At 40.9% G+C, this 17,116-nt stretch overlaps 1 protein-coding gene across 3 annotated transcripts in view; it reads right to left on the minus strand.

The window, feature by feature from the left end:
* Nucleotides 1–17,116, minus strand: part of lsamp (limbic system associated membrane protein) — a 468,508-nt gene that overhangs the window by 217,470 nt on the left and 233,922 nt on the right. For 2 of the 3 annotated variants that reach the window (XM_087850805.1, XM_087850806.1), the window contains exon 2: nt 4,378–4,456. In XM_087850805.1, the coding sequence (XP_087706931.1) occupies nt 4,378–4,456 (79 nt within the window). Of the gene's footprint in view, nt 1–4,377; nt 4,821–17,116 lie in introns of those variants that run through there. The other variant, XM_087850804.1, reaches the window with a different exon arrangement.

The following is a 17,116-nucleotide window of genomic DNA, read 5'->3' on the forward strand; positions in this document are numbered from 1 at the left end:
TTTTCGCAGAAATGTAGTTATTTTTTTTTTTTACCATCAGGGCCTCATGAGCCTATACTGGTGTTTTTAAAAGTTATGTTTGACTTTATGACTTTCTGTGTCGTTTCTGGGATGCTTAGAACTCATATTGCACTGCTGGAAATAGTTTATTTTGATGCATATGCTGCTTTTTTGCAAATTTGCATTATAATATTTATTTTCGTTTTTCCTGCAGTATATAAAAAATGGTGTATTTCAAAAATAAAACTATGAAGACACCCACAATAAATATCCTGTGGTGGGAAACTATTTTGTGCAACTTTTTTGCATTTACAGTTTTGAGGGATAAGCCCCTTAAATTTCTCTAACTAGAAATATAACAATATATATAATATAATAACAAAACGATTTTCAATTTTTTTGTAGTTTATTGCACTTTTTTGCAATTTATGTAATTACTATGCACTTTATGCATACATATTATTATAATTTGGGCTATAATGGTTGTATTGATGTATAGCAACTTGAAATGCTCCCAAAAGTGGCTCTACAGCATGTAAAAATATAATATAAGCTCTGGTGGACTTGGTTCTATGGTAAGTCTTAAAGCGTTAACACCACTGTATACAGAGAGGAGAGCTGCATATTTAAATATATATCAAGCGAAATAAACAATGTGCAGTCAATGTGGCTAAAAGTGGAAGTTTTAATCATGCAAATTTGATTTTTTTTAATAATATTAAATAGAAATTAAAAAAAACAACCCTGCAATCTGTTAGGCTAACATCATGTTGTAGTTGTGTCACAGCCTGACTTGACCAACTCTGACTAAAATTAAAGGAAAATTTCTGGAAAAGAAGATCCTTTGAGGCAAAAGCACAAATACAGAACCATCGTCCATGGAAGTAACAAGGAAGCACAATGAATTGTTAACGTGCAGATTTCTGACCCAGAGGAGCGCAATCACAGGCACTGCACCATCAGTGGTTTAATAAGCAATCGTCAATTATAAGGGCTTTGCCTGAGACTGAAACTTCTTCCTCAAGGCCGCTGCATAGAGAAGGACAAAAAAAATAAATTAAAAAGTAAACTGTTGTGACACAGAGAAACTGCTTCAAGAAATGTGGAGAAACTTATCTTTTTCCTCTCTTCAGATTTATTTCTTGTGCTTTGCTAAGGATGAGAACAGTTTGATTTCACTTGTTGGCATCATCCTTGTAAAAACAGGCTAAGGCTAAGTCACCATGGAAGCAAGCGCTGAAATATGGGGTGCTTTTCAGCGACCTAAATCTTATAGGTTTGCAACATCACTGCTGGGATACAGGCCTGGATTTAATATGCTAGGACTTATGTTCGTGTTTTCCAGAGGCAAATGTCACTTCAAGCAGTTACAAATTTAAATAAAAAGACCTTCTTTAGAGCAAGAAGACAGCTTAGGGATTACAAACTCAAAGAGTTTGTAATCTTTGAACAGCACACAGCGGCACAAGATCATTAAGATAGCAGCAAACTTAGGATGGAATTTTCTTGCTTCTGAGATAATCAAAGAAACGATGTTACAAAACCTCAGTATTCACATAGTTTGAATTAACAGATTTTAAGTCTACTGAACATCAGATGATTTCTGATTTACTTCACACTACAACTGATCGTGTAAACATATTCATCTGAGCCAATGATATTCTTCAGATATAGACTTAAATGTGGTTAAGATTATAGATTATTCCTTTTATATAGTGCTGGAAAACAGACTGCTAAAATTTCTGCCTTGTGATATAGATGCCATGCAAGTAAAAATCAATGTAGATTCTCTGCTGTTCTGTACAACACAGGTTGTTAGAGATATGTGTCAATATCTAGCCTACATTCACTTTTGATCCAGAATGAATGAGATTCTGTGAGCAAAGCACTGTGTCAGGCTCAGGCTAGAGTATATGCGCTTGTCACATCAAGTATTAGTTGGTCGGCAGGGTTAGGGTTATCTAATCCTAACCCTAGCCTAGCTACATATAACTTACTATTCAAATCTTGTATTAATAAATCAGTCAGCTATAATTCGACTGAGTCATTGTGATTTCCAGTGCAGATTGTTGCTTTATGACTGTGGTATTGATAAAAATATAGAGCAGAGAGCTGATGCAATCCTTTATATTATTCTCATGACATCGATGAATCTGCAGCCTCGCGGAGCTTAAATAAACACTCATGATGCAGTGTTTCACTGTGACTCACAACGGTGCTACAAATCTGAAAGTTTTGCGCATGAGGAGAAAGAGTTTAGTTTGCTTATTTACTCAGCGTGACACACTTCTGCCCCTGGTAAAAATAAATTTCCTTTCTCATTTCAGTAGCGAGGCCCTGCCGCTGTGTGCTCTGTCACAGCGGCTGTTTGGCCACACACTGTTTCTCTACTCCTGCATCGCTCCTCTCGTGTCACGACTGCAGCCACAGGCTCAGCTAAAGGAGCGCAGGCCTTATTACGCCCCCGGGTCAACAATAACCCCTCAGCCTTCACAACCCCCCCCCCTTTAGGGAATCAGCAACACTGTGTAACACGACAAATTACTAGCCAACGGCCTCCCACGCCTGCTCAAACTTTGTACATTTTAGCCTTAGTGGTCCCGCAACTACCTCCCACCAAACCCCCTCTCGATCCTATTTGTCAGGTGGAAACTGGGTGTGAAAAATGGTTGTGTTTTTCAGCAGAGCCACGGGGCTCTGAGCCAGAGCTTATCGCTGTCTACCTTACGATAAATAAGACTGATCATCAGTCCCAACAAGATGCATTGCAAACATCAAATTAATTATGACACTCACTGAGCGATTACCACAGATTATTCAAACATTGTTTGGCAGATATAAAGGTGAAATAGTAAACTGGGGATACAGTTTTCCCAGAAAGTGGAATCTAATTTGGCTGGTGAGCGCAGAGCCTTTAAAGAATAGAGAGTTACTAGGGGGGCAAATGGCTGATTACAGCAACGAGGCAGTCAACTGGATGTGGAAAGTGAAACAAATAGCTGTGACCCCCGTTGAGTTCAACAGTAACTGAGTCAGATGACTAACTTGATCAGCAGATACCTAAATGGATGGCACCTGTGCACCAGAAGGAATCCATTAAAGGGATTTATTCTTGGTGTGTGTGTTTGGGCATACAGCTTTTGTGTGTATGCAAGCTCAGGGCACATGTGAGGAAATGTGGAAATGTGTGTGCTTGCATTTTTTTTCTCTTATATGGGGCTGGGGAAGCGGTGTCCATGCCTGCAGGCTTTGTTGACCGGCTGTGCTAAAGGTCCAGCATATAACCGCAGTTTATTCTCTCACAGCCTAGAGGCACTGTAAACCTACACAGGTTGTCATGTTTTTTTTATCATATGTGTTAAGCATTTTGAATTTGCATGTAATGAACACATGAAATATAAAGAAAATTGCCATTGCCACAGTCACTATGTGGTAAACTAATTGATCTGGAGTACATTTAAAGGATTGGGGAGAGTGGGTGAGAGGGGCTGCTGAGGAAAAGCCCTGCGCACAAAACATATGAATAAACAAATAAATAAACAAAACAATCCAAATCCTCTTTCTTCATTTCTAGCCTGTCAAAAACACATGGCTGTCATCACGTGTTCACCCAGCTCTGCCGAGCAGTATCACAATAAGACAGTTGTCAGCTTCCATTGTTTACGAAGTGATTACATGGGATGTCTTAACATATGTGGTGAATAAATAAATAAATAAATACAAATGTAAAAAGCTAAAAATCCGCGTAAAGATCCAGAGAGAATCTTTAAATTTGCGGGGCCACAAACAAAGCTGCAAAAGCAAAAAAAAAAAAAAAAAAAAAAAAAAAAACCTCAAACGAGCTCTCAGCTGCACTGCTGCTACTTCATCTTCTTGCCCCCCTGCAGACTGCTGGCAGTTAATCTTTTCCTAACATCTCATGGAGGATTCGTCACACGTCGTCTTTTGCAACATGTTATTCCTGTCTGCAATCAGTAATCAGTCTTTGTCGTTAACCCTCCCACCACCACACCGTCATGATTGCCACGGTCACGGTGACGCACTTTGCCTTTTATCAAGAGCATCTTGATCTTAAGTTCTATAAAGCGGTGCGACCACCGCCGCAGCGTCCTGTGTCACAAAGATTCTCACAAAGATTGTGACACAAAAGTTAGAAACGCAAGCGGAGAACATGCAATCGCTCAACATTTCCGTCACTTCTCTGTACTGAACAAACGAGAAAAAAAGTTCGTAAAAAAACGACAACAACAAAAATAAATGAATGCATAAAACAAGCTGCAATCTTTCGCTCGGAGGATCCTGCTGCTGCTGCTCAGCATCCAGAGAGAGGCGGGGGTGTGGGGAAGCAGCACAGGAAAGTTGGAAGCAGAGTCTTACCTTATAATCGCCGTGTCGCCCTGTCGGATAGTGATGTTGTCGGTGGCTCTCTGCATATCCACACTCCGGACGGGGAATCCTGTGGGGATAAGACAAAGCAGTCTGAAAAACGAAGCCTGTAACTGCCTCCAGCACGACTTGCGTCCGACTTGCATTTTTGAAAGCACAGGAGCGCGCGCGCGTTTCTGCAGTTATAAATCCAAGGGTGAAAAACGGGGTAGAGGGAAACAGTCGTAGTTGTCCACACTTCTGGAATTTGTTAAGGTCCAAAGCAGTTCGGATTGAACGGGTGACACGAGGTTCCGAAAATACTTTTTTGGAGGGGGAGGGGGGGCGAAAATCCTCCTTCTGTACTCCAGTGACGCACAAAGCTCTCCGCGTAAAGACACGGCACAGCGACGATGGAGAGAGGCAAGCTTCTGTTTAGAGTCTGGGAGAATCACCCCCCACCACCACCCCCTACCTCTCTCTCTCACTCTCACTCTCGCTCACTCAGATTATCCAGCCGTCTGACTCTGATGCTCCCCTTATTGGTTGTCAGGACAACAGCACCACCTGAGGTCCCTTTCGGTGAGACGCAACCGAACGAGGACCGAGGAACACCGTGGAATAAGTTTATTTTTGTTTTTATTTTTAGAGAATAAGAAAAACAAAAATATTCAACAGAAGAAAAGAATCGAGTTGTGTATCTGAATATCCATGAAGGCTATTACGCGTCTTGAATATCAGAACAGGTTTCGGACACAAACAGAGAAAATAAATAATAATAAAAACAACCCAAACTTCCAGTTTTAAATAGGTCTAGAAAACTTTCCTTCCTTGAGGTGAAGCCATGCAGAAAGACACTTTCCCTCTGAGGATCACTTCAGTACCATTACTCTTCAAACAAGCTCATTTATCTACAGCAGGTATCCACTCATTTACACCATTAGCTCCCATAGCATTTCCATGCCTAGCAGATCTGCAGTGGACCATGAGATCTCGAGTGGATACTTTTGGTGCCTAATTATGATTTAGGTGGAGAGCCTGTTGTTTGCATTATACAATTCCATTTAACATGTTCCATTAAATGTTAGACATGAAATTAAACCAAAGGACATTTTTGGAAGAATTCACTATATATAATAGAAAAAAAAAAGAGATTTATACTTATTTTTACCATTTTGAGGATGATACAGAGCCGTGAATAGCTTAACCAGACATAATCACCTCTTGTCAAGACTAGCATTGACTGTTGTGATGCCATAGCTTGAAAAGTAATTACATCCACTTTCAGCATAAGCAAGGACACAAGTTTGTGAGGTGCACGCCTCGCAATTATGCAGACATGTGAATGCAGCATGAGCTTGTAATTTCACCACTTGCCAATCAAGCGCTGGCTTAATAGGGCCTGATCTGATGCTCACTTGACGATGTGCTTAATGACGTGCAGTGTAACAATTTAGGCAGTGCATTTAGCATTATTTGATTCTGCAAATACATTAATACTAATGCGAATCATTGTCATTCGCTGCATAGTGCACTCCCATTTTTTTATTTTTTATTTTGTCTCTGGGGGTATGCAGTTAATAATTCAGAATCACACTTTAATTCTTTAATTGTAGTGCTCTAAACTAGTCACACTGATACAAGCACAGCACTTGCTGAGGTCATGACCTGAACATAGAATAATTACATATGTTCTTAATTTTGCAATTACTCCAGCTAGCTTAAAAACACAATCAGACACAATCAGTTGCCTGTTTTACGGCAGCCTCTCGAAGCATCTTTACCCTCCTTTTTTATGCAGACTTTTTGGATGCATTAGAAAAATTGACGAGCACGCGAAAGTAGAACTGATAAGGACCACTGGGGTAATTTATGTCAGTAAATGTATGGAGGTGCTTATGTTAGTGCATTAGTTGAGAAGTGTTAAACTGTTTACAACAAGGGGCGCTTGAAAAGCTGCTCCCTACTTGGTGCTTAATAAATAGTGCTTGTTACAGTTTTCCTCATCTTCTAGAGGTTTAAGCTATCTTGGCAATTTCAGTTTATGAAAGAGCATTTGCATTAAGACCACTTTAAAAGGTTTACTGGGTTCACAAGAGGAGAGAAGAGGGTCTCTGTGAAATACATACTTATGTAGGGGTGACTCCTACATGCCCTTTTGCTTTATTTATAGTTATAAATTCTCAAAAGTACGCTAGTGATCCAAGAGGCTTTTTATGTGCAATAAGTTGAGTTCTTGCTTTTATGGCAGCGAGATGGCAGAGTGGAGGCCAACAAAACAGCTGCTTTAACCGGGTCTTATCAGAAGTCCACTGATGCCTGGAGGCCTTCCCTGTACTAAAGGCTCACAAACACTCACACAGAGACAAACTGAATGCAGGGAAACACAGCAGTTATTATTGTGTTGGTGCTATGCTGGTGTTGGAGTTTGAATAGCAGACGTGGTCATGGATTCTCCTTTTGTACACGCAAAATAAACTGTACATAACACATTGTACGTTGATCCAGAATATGACATGTAGAACAATGTGATGCATTGTTTGCTGTTTACATTACAAAATAAAATAAAATCCCCTCAGTCTGCAGACAGCTGGGAGCCAAAAGGACACAGCAGAAGAGGCAAAAGTCCTTTTTATTTGCTAGTTCATGCTGGCATACATTCTACACAGCTGGGGTCAGAAGTTTACATAAACCATTCATGAATGAATGTCATTATAATTTTGGGCTTTTCGTGATTTCTTTCAACTGTTCTTTTTCCAGAGTGGGATGTTTGTACATTATACATACTGCATACAGTTTTCTCTAATCCACACAAGTTCAAAAGTATACATACAGTTTCAAATATTTACATATACCATCACTAATATTTGGCACTATATTTAAATGTGCCTTAGAAACTTTTGTTAGCCAAGCTTCTAGCAGAATCCTGGCTGGATATTTGACTCTTCTTGGCAGAAAATGGTACAGTTAATTCAAATTAGTTGGTTTCTGGCACATAGATGGCTATTAAACATAGTCCACAAATTTTCAATAAGGTTAAAGTCGGGGCTTTGGGAAGTTCAATCCAGAAAATTAATGGGCCATTTCTAAACAAGTGCAGAAAAAGTTGAATGTTATTCAAATGTGTCACCACTTTGTCAAAATCTGGAAGAAACCCCAAACTGTCAGCTTCAGATGAGAGGAAATTGGTTAGGATGTTTAAGAACAACCCAGCATCCTCCAGCATTCAAGACTAAAATGAACTGGGAGCTGCTTGAACACCGGTGTCACTGTCCACAGTGAAGTGAGGTTTACGTCACCAGGGACCGCGACTCCACGAGGGTACCAAGAAAAAAGCCACTGCTCCAAAATCAGCTCTTTTAAGCTAGTCCACATGGAAGAGTCAAATGCCTTCTGGAGAAAAGTCAGACAAGATAAAGATTGAGTCCTTGGTGGTCGACACAGCTGAGTGTTCCAACAGGACAAATTATCACAAACACAAATCTAAACTGGTTTTGGAATCGATAAAGCAGGCTAACATTAAGCTTTGGAAGACTACAACCCTACTGAAGATTTGTGAATGCTATCAATTCTGCCAAGGAGAATGCTCAAATATCCAGCCAGAATTATTCCAGGAGCTTGTTAGTGGCTACCAAACCATCTGGTCAAGGTCCAACACTGCTAAGGGACTGTTATGGCCCTTAGCAGGGCCTCCCTTGATTGTGTCCCTGTAGGGTGTGTCCTGCCAGGTCTCCTGCCTTAGCTGCCACCCTATTTGTACAGCTGACCCAGAGACCTATATCTCTATATCAATTCTGTATCTATTTTATATCTCCATAGGGGAAATGTCTTAATATTTAGAATACATTGTCCCATCCATCCATCCATCCATTCTTTTCAGGGTCGCGGGGGGCGCTGGAGCCTATCCCAGCTGTCATAGGGTGAGAGGCGGGGTACACCCTGGACAGGTCGCCAGGGCCAACACACAGGGACAGACAACCATTCGCACTCACATTCACTCGCACATTCACACCTAGTGACAATTTGGAATATCCAATTAACCTGTTCCCACAAGCTGCATGTCTTTGGACGGTGGGAGGAAGCCGGAGTACCCGGAGGGAACCCACGCAAACACGGAAACATGCAAACTCCACACAGAAAGACCCCGGCCTGATGGTGGAATTGAACTCAGGACCTTCTTGCTGTGCGGCAACAGTGCTAACCACCGTGCCACCGTGCTGCCTGAATACATTGTCCCCCTCCAATAAAAGCATGAAAGAAGCAGGGGATTTACTAAGAAAAAAAAGAAACACTATGCACAATAACAATGCCTCACACACAGATGAGTCTTTTTCTTCAACAATAGGTCTTTTTCCCTCCCAAAGATATGAATATGAATTATGAGTTCATACAACCACAGAATGTTTTGTGGTAAATATAATTAAGCCTGCAACACAAAAACGCGCACATACAGTGTTTTGATATCAACAAAAAAGCTGCACATCCTGTCATGTTTTCCTCTGGCTGTGTGTATGCAAGCAGCCTGATAGGAATGGAGGAGAGAGAAAGAAAAAGGAATTTTTTTCCCCAAAAATGTCTGAAAAACAATATAGCTGAAAGCCAGTTTTGGATTCTTTTTTTTAAACTTTAGATGTGCTGTTGCCTGGGTTTGTGTTCAGTCAGGCTCAATAACATATTTGAGGCATGCATGAATGTGCAGAAAACTTTGGACATGAACAGAAATCTTTTTGTTAAAGTTAACATATTTAGTGAGCAGGTAAGAAACAAAAAAGTAGCCCGATATCAGGGAAACTTGTCACACACTGACTCTCAAATCTGGAAGACAAAAACATCATAGAACCAAGAACCTGGCTGCGTTATATTCTTGTAGATTTTGAATCGTCTTTGCTTTGATTTTCTTTTTCTTTTTCGTTTTTGCTCTTTTCTTTTTTAGTTAAATTTACTTCCATGATAAATGTATGCACAAAGTACTAAAATTTGCATCAAAATTGACCAGATTGCTCAAATGATCCCATACTGATGCTTTCTTTAAAATAGGAATTTGACACAGGGGATGAAACTGTGTTTTCTGCAAATCAATATATAACTATTTCTATCATCTCAAAACACTGCGCTCCTACAACACGGCACCCAAGAGAAGTATTCAGTACAATGGAAGCGCTAATGCGTGGTACAGTGAAGGGAAATACATAGTAATTGGTATTTTCTGTGATAAGTGGCAGAGCCTGTGCCTGATAAATGATCAAACAATGACAGCATAAGGGGAATTAACTTCTTTGAGGGGAAAGCAACATACAGTATGATCTATTATTCAACTCTGTATTTCAGCTTAAAAAAGTGGCAGCAAGCCAAATATTCTAGGAAGTGGTGATATTGAAATATAACAGAGACTAATATAATGTAACTACAAATATTGGGTCTACTTAATCATAATCACACTGAAACCCAGAAAATGTTTGTAAGCAGCATATCACCTGGCATTTGTATTTTTTTTTTAACACAAGGTCTGCATCACAGGGCGGGCACTGTAGAATGATTTTCATAATGCACATTATGAAGTGCTTTAAGCACTCCTCCCCATTTCATTGAGTCATAATGATTCAGTCAGAGCGACCCAGCTTTGATCAAAAGAGCTGAAAACAGAAGGGATAAACATGTAGTACACTGTAGATGTATAACTCTGATTTAAGAACAGAGAAACAGCTTTTAATACTGAGTTTGTTTGTGTTTGTATGTGTAACACTTATGACAGCCGATTCAACGTTTCCAAGAAAAAAATTGAACTTAAGTCAGTGAGTAGTTTGCTCCATTCTACTCAGTTTTTTATTTTTTATTTTTTATTGTAAAGGCAAAACTTAGACTAGACATCCTGAGTTTGAATCCACCGTCTAGTCTGGATCTTTCTGTAGGAAGTTTGTATGTTCTCTATGTGTAGGTAGTGAGGTTAGGTTAACTGGTGATTTTAAACTGTCCGTAGGTGTGAATGTGAGTGTGTACCCACCCTTTTGCCCTATGCTAGTTCGGCTAGACTCTAACTCCCATGTGACCCTGAACTGAAGACTGAGCAAAAGACAATGAATGGGTACACCAGTCACAAAAAGTCACAGTCAGACTTTCACAGGAGTAAAATGTCATAACAGAAACAAATAATTACACCAAAATAAGATCAATACTGTACACTTTTTTAGAAAGGACAAGCTAGAATCGTTTTTTCTTGTTCAAACTGCTAATAATTTAAAGGTAATGATTGCATACGTGAGTTAAAATGAATTTTGCCATCAGCTTCACTTGAGCAACAGGAAACACATCCTGCATATTTATCGTCACTATTAAATGTTTCATTTTGCCACACAAACTCAGTCCTAAGCAGTTAAGATTCAACAAAGTGTTGTATTACAGGTGGAGTTGTGCCTTTTGTTCTTGTTCTTAAAACCATTCTATAACATTATATAGGGCAGCGGTCCCCAACCTTTTTTGCGCCATGGACCGGTTTATGCCCGAAATTTTTTTCATGGACCGGCCTTTAAAGTCCATCCATCCATCCATCTTCTTTATCCGAGGCCGGGTCGCGGGGGCAGCAGCCTAAGCAAAGAGGCCCAGACCTCCCTCTCCCCAGCCAGCTTATCCGGGGGAACACCAAGGCGTTCCCAGGCCAGCCGAGAGATATAATCTCTCCACCGTGTCCTGGGTCTGCCCCGGGGCCTCCTCCCGGTGGGACATGCCTGGAACACCTCACCCAGGAGGCGCCCAGGGGGCATCCTTGTCAGATGCCCAAACCACCTCAGATGGCTCCTTTGGATGTGGAGCAGCAGCGGCTCTACTCTGAGCCCCTCCCGGATGGCCGAACTTCTCACCCTATCTCTAAGGGAGAGGCCAGCCACCCTTCGGAGGAAGCTCATTTCTGCTGCTTGTATCCGCGATCTCATTCTTTCGGTCACTACCCACAGCTCGTGGCCATAGGTGAGGGTAGGGACGTAGATCGACCGGTAAATTGAGAGCTTCGCTTTTACACTCAGCTCCCTCTTCACCACGACGGACCGGTGCAGCGTCCGCATTACTGCAGCTGCAGCCCCAATCCGTCTGTCGATCTCTGGCTCCCTTCTCCCATCACTCGCGAACAAGACCCCGAGATACTTGAACTCCTCCACTTGGGGCAGGAACTCATCCCCGACCCGGAGTGGGCACTCCACCCTTTTCCGGCTGAGAACCATGGCCTCAGATTTGGAGGTGCTGATCCTCATTCCCGCTGCTTCACACTCGGCTGCGAACCGTTCCAGTGCGAGCTGGAGGCCCTCACCTGATGAAGCCAACAGAACCACATCATCTGAAAAAATCAGAGATGAGATTCTGAGGCCACCAAAGCGAAAGCCCTCCACCACTTGGCTGCGCCTAGAAATCCTGTCCATAAAAATTATGAACAGAACCGGTGACAAAGGGCAGCCCTGGCGGAGCCCATCACCCACCGAGAACGAGTCCGACTTATTGCCGGCAATGCGAACCAAGCTCTTGCAACGGTTGTATAGGGCCTTTAAAGTGTCACGGATAAATACAACAAAATAAAACTAGTACCAGTACCAAAAAAAAGAAAATTTATTCATAACACACGTGAAAAGACCAAGGAAAACCGAGTAAACGATAACAAAATAACACTGAAAACCGATAAAAACCCTGAAAACTATACATTTCACACCTGAGCCTCAACTCGGCCCGGTACCAAACGACTCACGGACCGGTACCGGTCCGAGGCCCGGGGACCGTTGATGTAGGGTTCACCACTATTACTACTCTTGCTTCTTCTGACATCCCATTCTCACAGGGCCTTGTGTCAGGTAATAGAAGAGGCTATGTTTCGGTGCCTTGTATGGAACAGGAATACAGTAAGAGAACCTTTCTTCAGTATCCACGTGAGTATTTAAAAACCCGCAGAGATGTCCTTTTAAATGAAGCAACTGTGAAACAGTTCAGTGGTTCTGGAGGAATTTTGTCAAGCTAGTGAAAAGAACTTTGATATTAAAATGAGTAGTGTTGTAACAGGCTTGGAGTTGTTGTTTTTTCTTATCTTTTTTAAGTATGGAAATGTTAACAATATAGAGAAGGGTTTAGAGTAAAGACACTGTCAAGTTGCATTAGGGGAAGTCTGTGCTTTTGCATGACCTATATTAAAAACCACAAGCCAGAACACTTCAGCCTCAGCTCCTTTGACTATTCTTTTTTTTTTTAGTCTACATTTCACATCGCCCACCATTCATAAGGTGTATTGCTGAAACACTGCTGTAAATTTCTCTTTTTGTTTAGTGCATCTTGGGTGGAAAAGTCACAAAACTTAGGAGGACACAGTTTGTGCAAAAATATGGCAATTCACAAGGACTGTTAAACTGCTGTTACACTGTCAAATATCCCACTGAGTGCAAAAAGCAGTCTCCTCAGCTAATAGTGCCCACAGATGGAAGCCACAGTGGGATGACACAAACTGGAGGAGAAGACAGAGTAAATTGTTACCGGCACGCTCTAATTGTGCACGAGCGTCCAAAAGAAGTTGCAACTGCTCATGCAAGTAACCGTGCATAATGTGGGATAAAGAGCGATGAAGCTGTGCAAAAGCTGTAACATCCCTGGGTTGCCAATAAACACACGTGGCCGCATTCAAAGCCAAATGTTTGGCTTAATTTTGGCCATGAACCTAATGTTGTTGTTGGTGGGAACATGCAGGATTTTGCAGGATTTGATTTCAACAAATGCACCAGTGGGGTCAACAGGAAACTTCACAGCAACAAAAGGAAAGTGGAGCAAACATTTCCACCTCAGTCGTTGATGTCCGTGACTCTCCACCTCAATTTTTCCAGTACTGAGTGAGTTTTTTGGGTGTTTCATGTTTAAATGCTGTGCATTACTGTGGAACAAACCCCCCACTTACGGGTGTATCGTATTCCAAAACATTCTCCATCTTTAGTCTCCCAATCAATACTGGCTTATGAAGCCCAAACACCCCACCGCTTTTAACAACAGAGCAGGATCTATAATGGGATTCTGATTCTTCACCCACCTTCATTGTGCACTATCTAACCTCTGTGTGAAAACAAATGGCAGTTGGCTCCATTGTGAGCCAAAGTCTCCCCTCCAATCTCTCATTTTTTGTTGTTTCTTAAGCAAAATGCACTCTGTGTCAGTCTAGACTAGGCTGCACATGCTCCCCAGCAGAAACGTACTCCAGGTGTGTGTGAGGGACACGACGACTAAGATTCCTGATAAAAACAGAACAAGTTTCTTCTCTTCATAAGAAAGAGTGTATGCATAATTCACCCTGGCATTCCGATCAAAACCAGACTCTTGGCAGCAAAATACATGATATGCTGGAAAAGCAATACCCAGAAACATACTCAGCAATATGCTGTATCTCACACACGCACTGACACAAAAATGCAGCACGATGCACCCTGGCCTGAAGCCTCTTGCTCTCCATCCTTGTATCTCTGTGTCAGCAGAAATACAAAATAAGGCAAAACTTTGCCAAAAAGCTTGCTGTATTGTGGATGACATGCTAAAAAAGGAGGTCTAAGTTGGAAAATTACACTTCTAAGACTTTAGCATATATTTTTTGTATTCATTTAACACAACTGTTAAATATACTAAAAGCACCCACTTTCCCATACAATATCTAATAAAATAGTGACTGAACCTTTATTCAGCAACATAAGGTTATACTCTGTGTGTAATGCCTGCTTTGGCAAGATTACAATCTGAGTATGTTTTGCATTACCAAAAGGTGCCAGCCTACACTGGCATAGCGCCTGCTTGCAAAGATTGCCAGAACCTCTTTACATAACACAAAACACACTTCAAAGAACACATCACGCATCAGAACATATCCCAAAAGCCTGGTTAAAAGCCAAAAACGTAACCTTGACAAAGATTCATCTGGCATGTGTGTTGTTATGCGAGTGAGCAGATGCTGAGCAGCAGCAGCTGTAATGCTGTTTTCTATGGGAATTAAAAATGGATGGCTAGCTAATGAAGAGCTTTTTCTTTGATAACGTTTGCAGACATTACACTGGCGCATCACCTAGGAGTTTCCTATGATATGAACGTGTGAATTGAAGAGTAACCAGTTTCAGTGTATAATTTTATTTATACAATGTAATATCAATAAAAATTTGGAGAGTGCAAGCTGAAACTTTACCGGACTGAGAGCGATTATAAAGGATGATGTGATGCCAAATTAACTGTTAGCAATAAAAACTAAAATGAGCATTTATTACACATATAACAAAACATTAAAAAGCATTAAAAGCCTTTAAACTTCAGTTTCTATATTCCATTAAATATAGGAAAACCGCCGCCCTCTGTTTTTATTCAACTTTAATGGCATCTATAACTTTTTCATAACAGAGTTTTGGATATTCTCCTTCTGCTTGAATGCTGTTGAATTTCAGGGTTTTTTTGAGTGAGTGTATTTTCTTTGCATTATATCACAATCAAAAATGTATTTCAGTTATTGATTAGGTTTTCCTTTTCGCTTCAGACTTCTCAGCAATATGTGCTTTGGCAAATGCTGTTATACTCCCAAGGTACACTTCACTCACTTCATGGTGCCTCACAAACAGAAAAGTAGCTAAAACCACAGATATTTTTTCTATAACAATGTAATTTTCCTCTTGTCGATTATATTTCTTTCTGTCATGCAGGCTTTTTGTGCAAAAAAAAAGTGAACTGAGTGCAAAAATGACCTGAACCAAAAGTATAAAGTGCACATATTCCCAACCAGCACTATTGTTCCGAATTATATTATGCAGGATGGTGCTGCTTGCATTGTTTCTGGCTCATTCGCACTAAGCAATTGCTTCTGACTTTGAGCTGGTTCATTTCATTCAAAGCTCCAATGCAAAGTGTGCTGGTCAGCAAAAATCTCAGGTTAAAAAATTCAAAGTTAAGGCTGAGTCCTACATAAACATGCAGTGGATTAAGTGAACCAAAGCACATTTGCATTATTACAATTCTTGAAATATACCCCGTGGTTTGTTTCAGCAACTATCTCAGACTATTTTTGTGTCATCCCTCCGCTCTTCCAATTCCACATCTGTGCATCAAGTTTGACCTCAGCTTTCAGTACATTATCCATCTCATCTACTGGAGGTGATCACACACACACATACACACACACATACACACACACACATGCGCATACACACAGCATCTCTTCAATCTTCTCGCAAAAGAATTGGTCTGAGTTGGCCCCTGAGGGTCATCCCTTCTCTCACTATTTAGTTCTATTAGAGAGTTCAGGCACACAGAGAGACCTTGCTGGAGAGGATTGGTTTAGCTGCAGATGTAATGTTCAAGGTGAAAGCCTACCGGGTAACAAGATGAATTCTTAGCAGACCTGCGAGGATGTCCACTTTGATGGATCGAATAGGCTTGTCCTTGCAGACACAAAGCAACTCTATGAGTGTGGAACCATCCTGCAACTACGCTTCTCTCGTGATGTTGTTTCTTTATACATTTCATCCTCTCAGTTATGGGAAGCATTTAAAAAAAAGATGGCTGACTAATTGTGACTTTCTAAGTTTGCACTGTTCCACACGCCAATTGTCTTTCAGCACTATCTACATGAATTAAATTCACTGGTGTGAAATTGGCACATTTAGATAAAGTTTTTTTTTATTGAATTGAATTTTTTGAACTGTAGAGAAATGCCAGACATCATGACAGAAAGCTAGTTTGACTTATTAAGTTCTCGTGATATTGAAGTTCCATCCGTTAAACCAAAACTTTTTTCGTTTTAAAAAAAAATATAATTCATTTCATTGTTCAGTGTTTCCAAACAATTAATACAGGACCGAGATATCGGTCCATATTCCACAGAGGTAACTCTTTGTTTGACAAGCCTGTAAGTTTGTCTGCATTCATTTTAATAAAACATTACTTAACAAACTAAAACAAAGACCTGGTGGTAGCCACACAGATATATTGTGCAAAACACTTTTTCAGTTCATCCACAGTGAAGGTCGGGCATGTAGTGGAAAGGTTAAAGTACATGAAAATAATTCCATACTTAGAAATTACTTAGAAACAGGTTGCACAGGCTAGGTGATTACTAAAACAATTCAAAAGTTCTCTCTATTGGCCATTCTGAATGATAAGACACTGACTTGTAAAATGTTAGTGTCCATGAATTTGTTGAAAGCTTAGCATTTATAGAAAAATAATTGTGAAAAATAAAAGTGACTAATAAACAAAGGTTCAGAATCCATCCGTCCAATGTTTATGGTTTATCCAGTTTAGAGACACAGGGCTGGAAAAGGTGGGCTACACCCTGGAGAGGATGACAGCGTGTTGGGTTTAGAATCATAACTCTCCAAAAGTTGATTCTGTTCATCTGGATGTAGCGTTTTCTGGGAGAAACGTTTCATGTTTTGGGGTTTAAAAGCCACAGAGACCCGGTGTTTCGAAAAAATGCGTCTCTTCGAAACACCGGGTCTCTGTGGCTTTTAAACCCCAAAACACGCTGCGCCAAAAATTGGTCCACCCCAAGGATCGGATCCCCCGACACAAACAGAGTAACATAGTGTATGCTGTTAAGTGCCAGGAGGATTGCCAGGATTTATACATCGGGGAAACCAAACAACCTCTGGCGAAGCGGATGGCACAACACAGAAGAGCCACCTCGTCAGGCCAGGACTCTGCAGTCTATTTACACCTACAGGCTAGTGGACACTCTTTCAAGGATGAGGATGTACACATCCTGGACAGGGAA

This window comes from Neolamprologus brichardi, chromosome 14, assembly GCF_056152115.1.
Source record: "Neolamprologus brichardi isolate AB-2024 chromosome 14, ASM5615211v1, whole genome shotgun sequence".
Classification (NCBI taxonomy): domain Eukaryota; kingdom Metazoa; phylum Chordata; class Actinopteri; order Cichliformes; family Cichlidae; genus Neolamprologus; species Neolamprologus brichardi.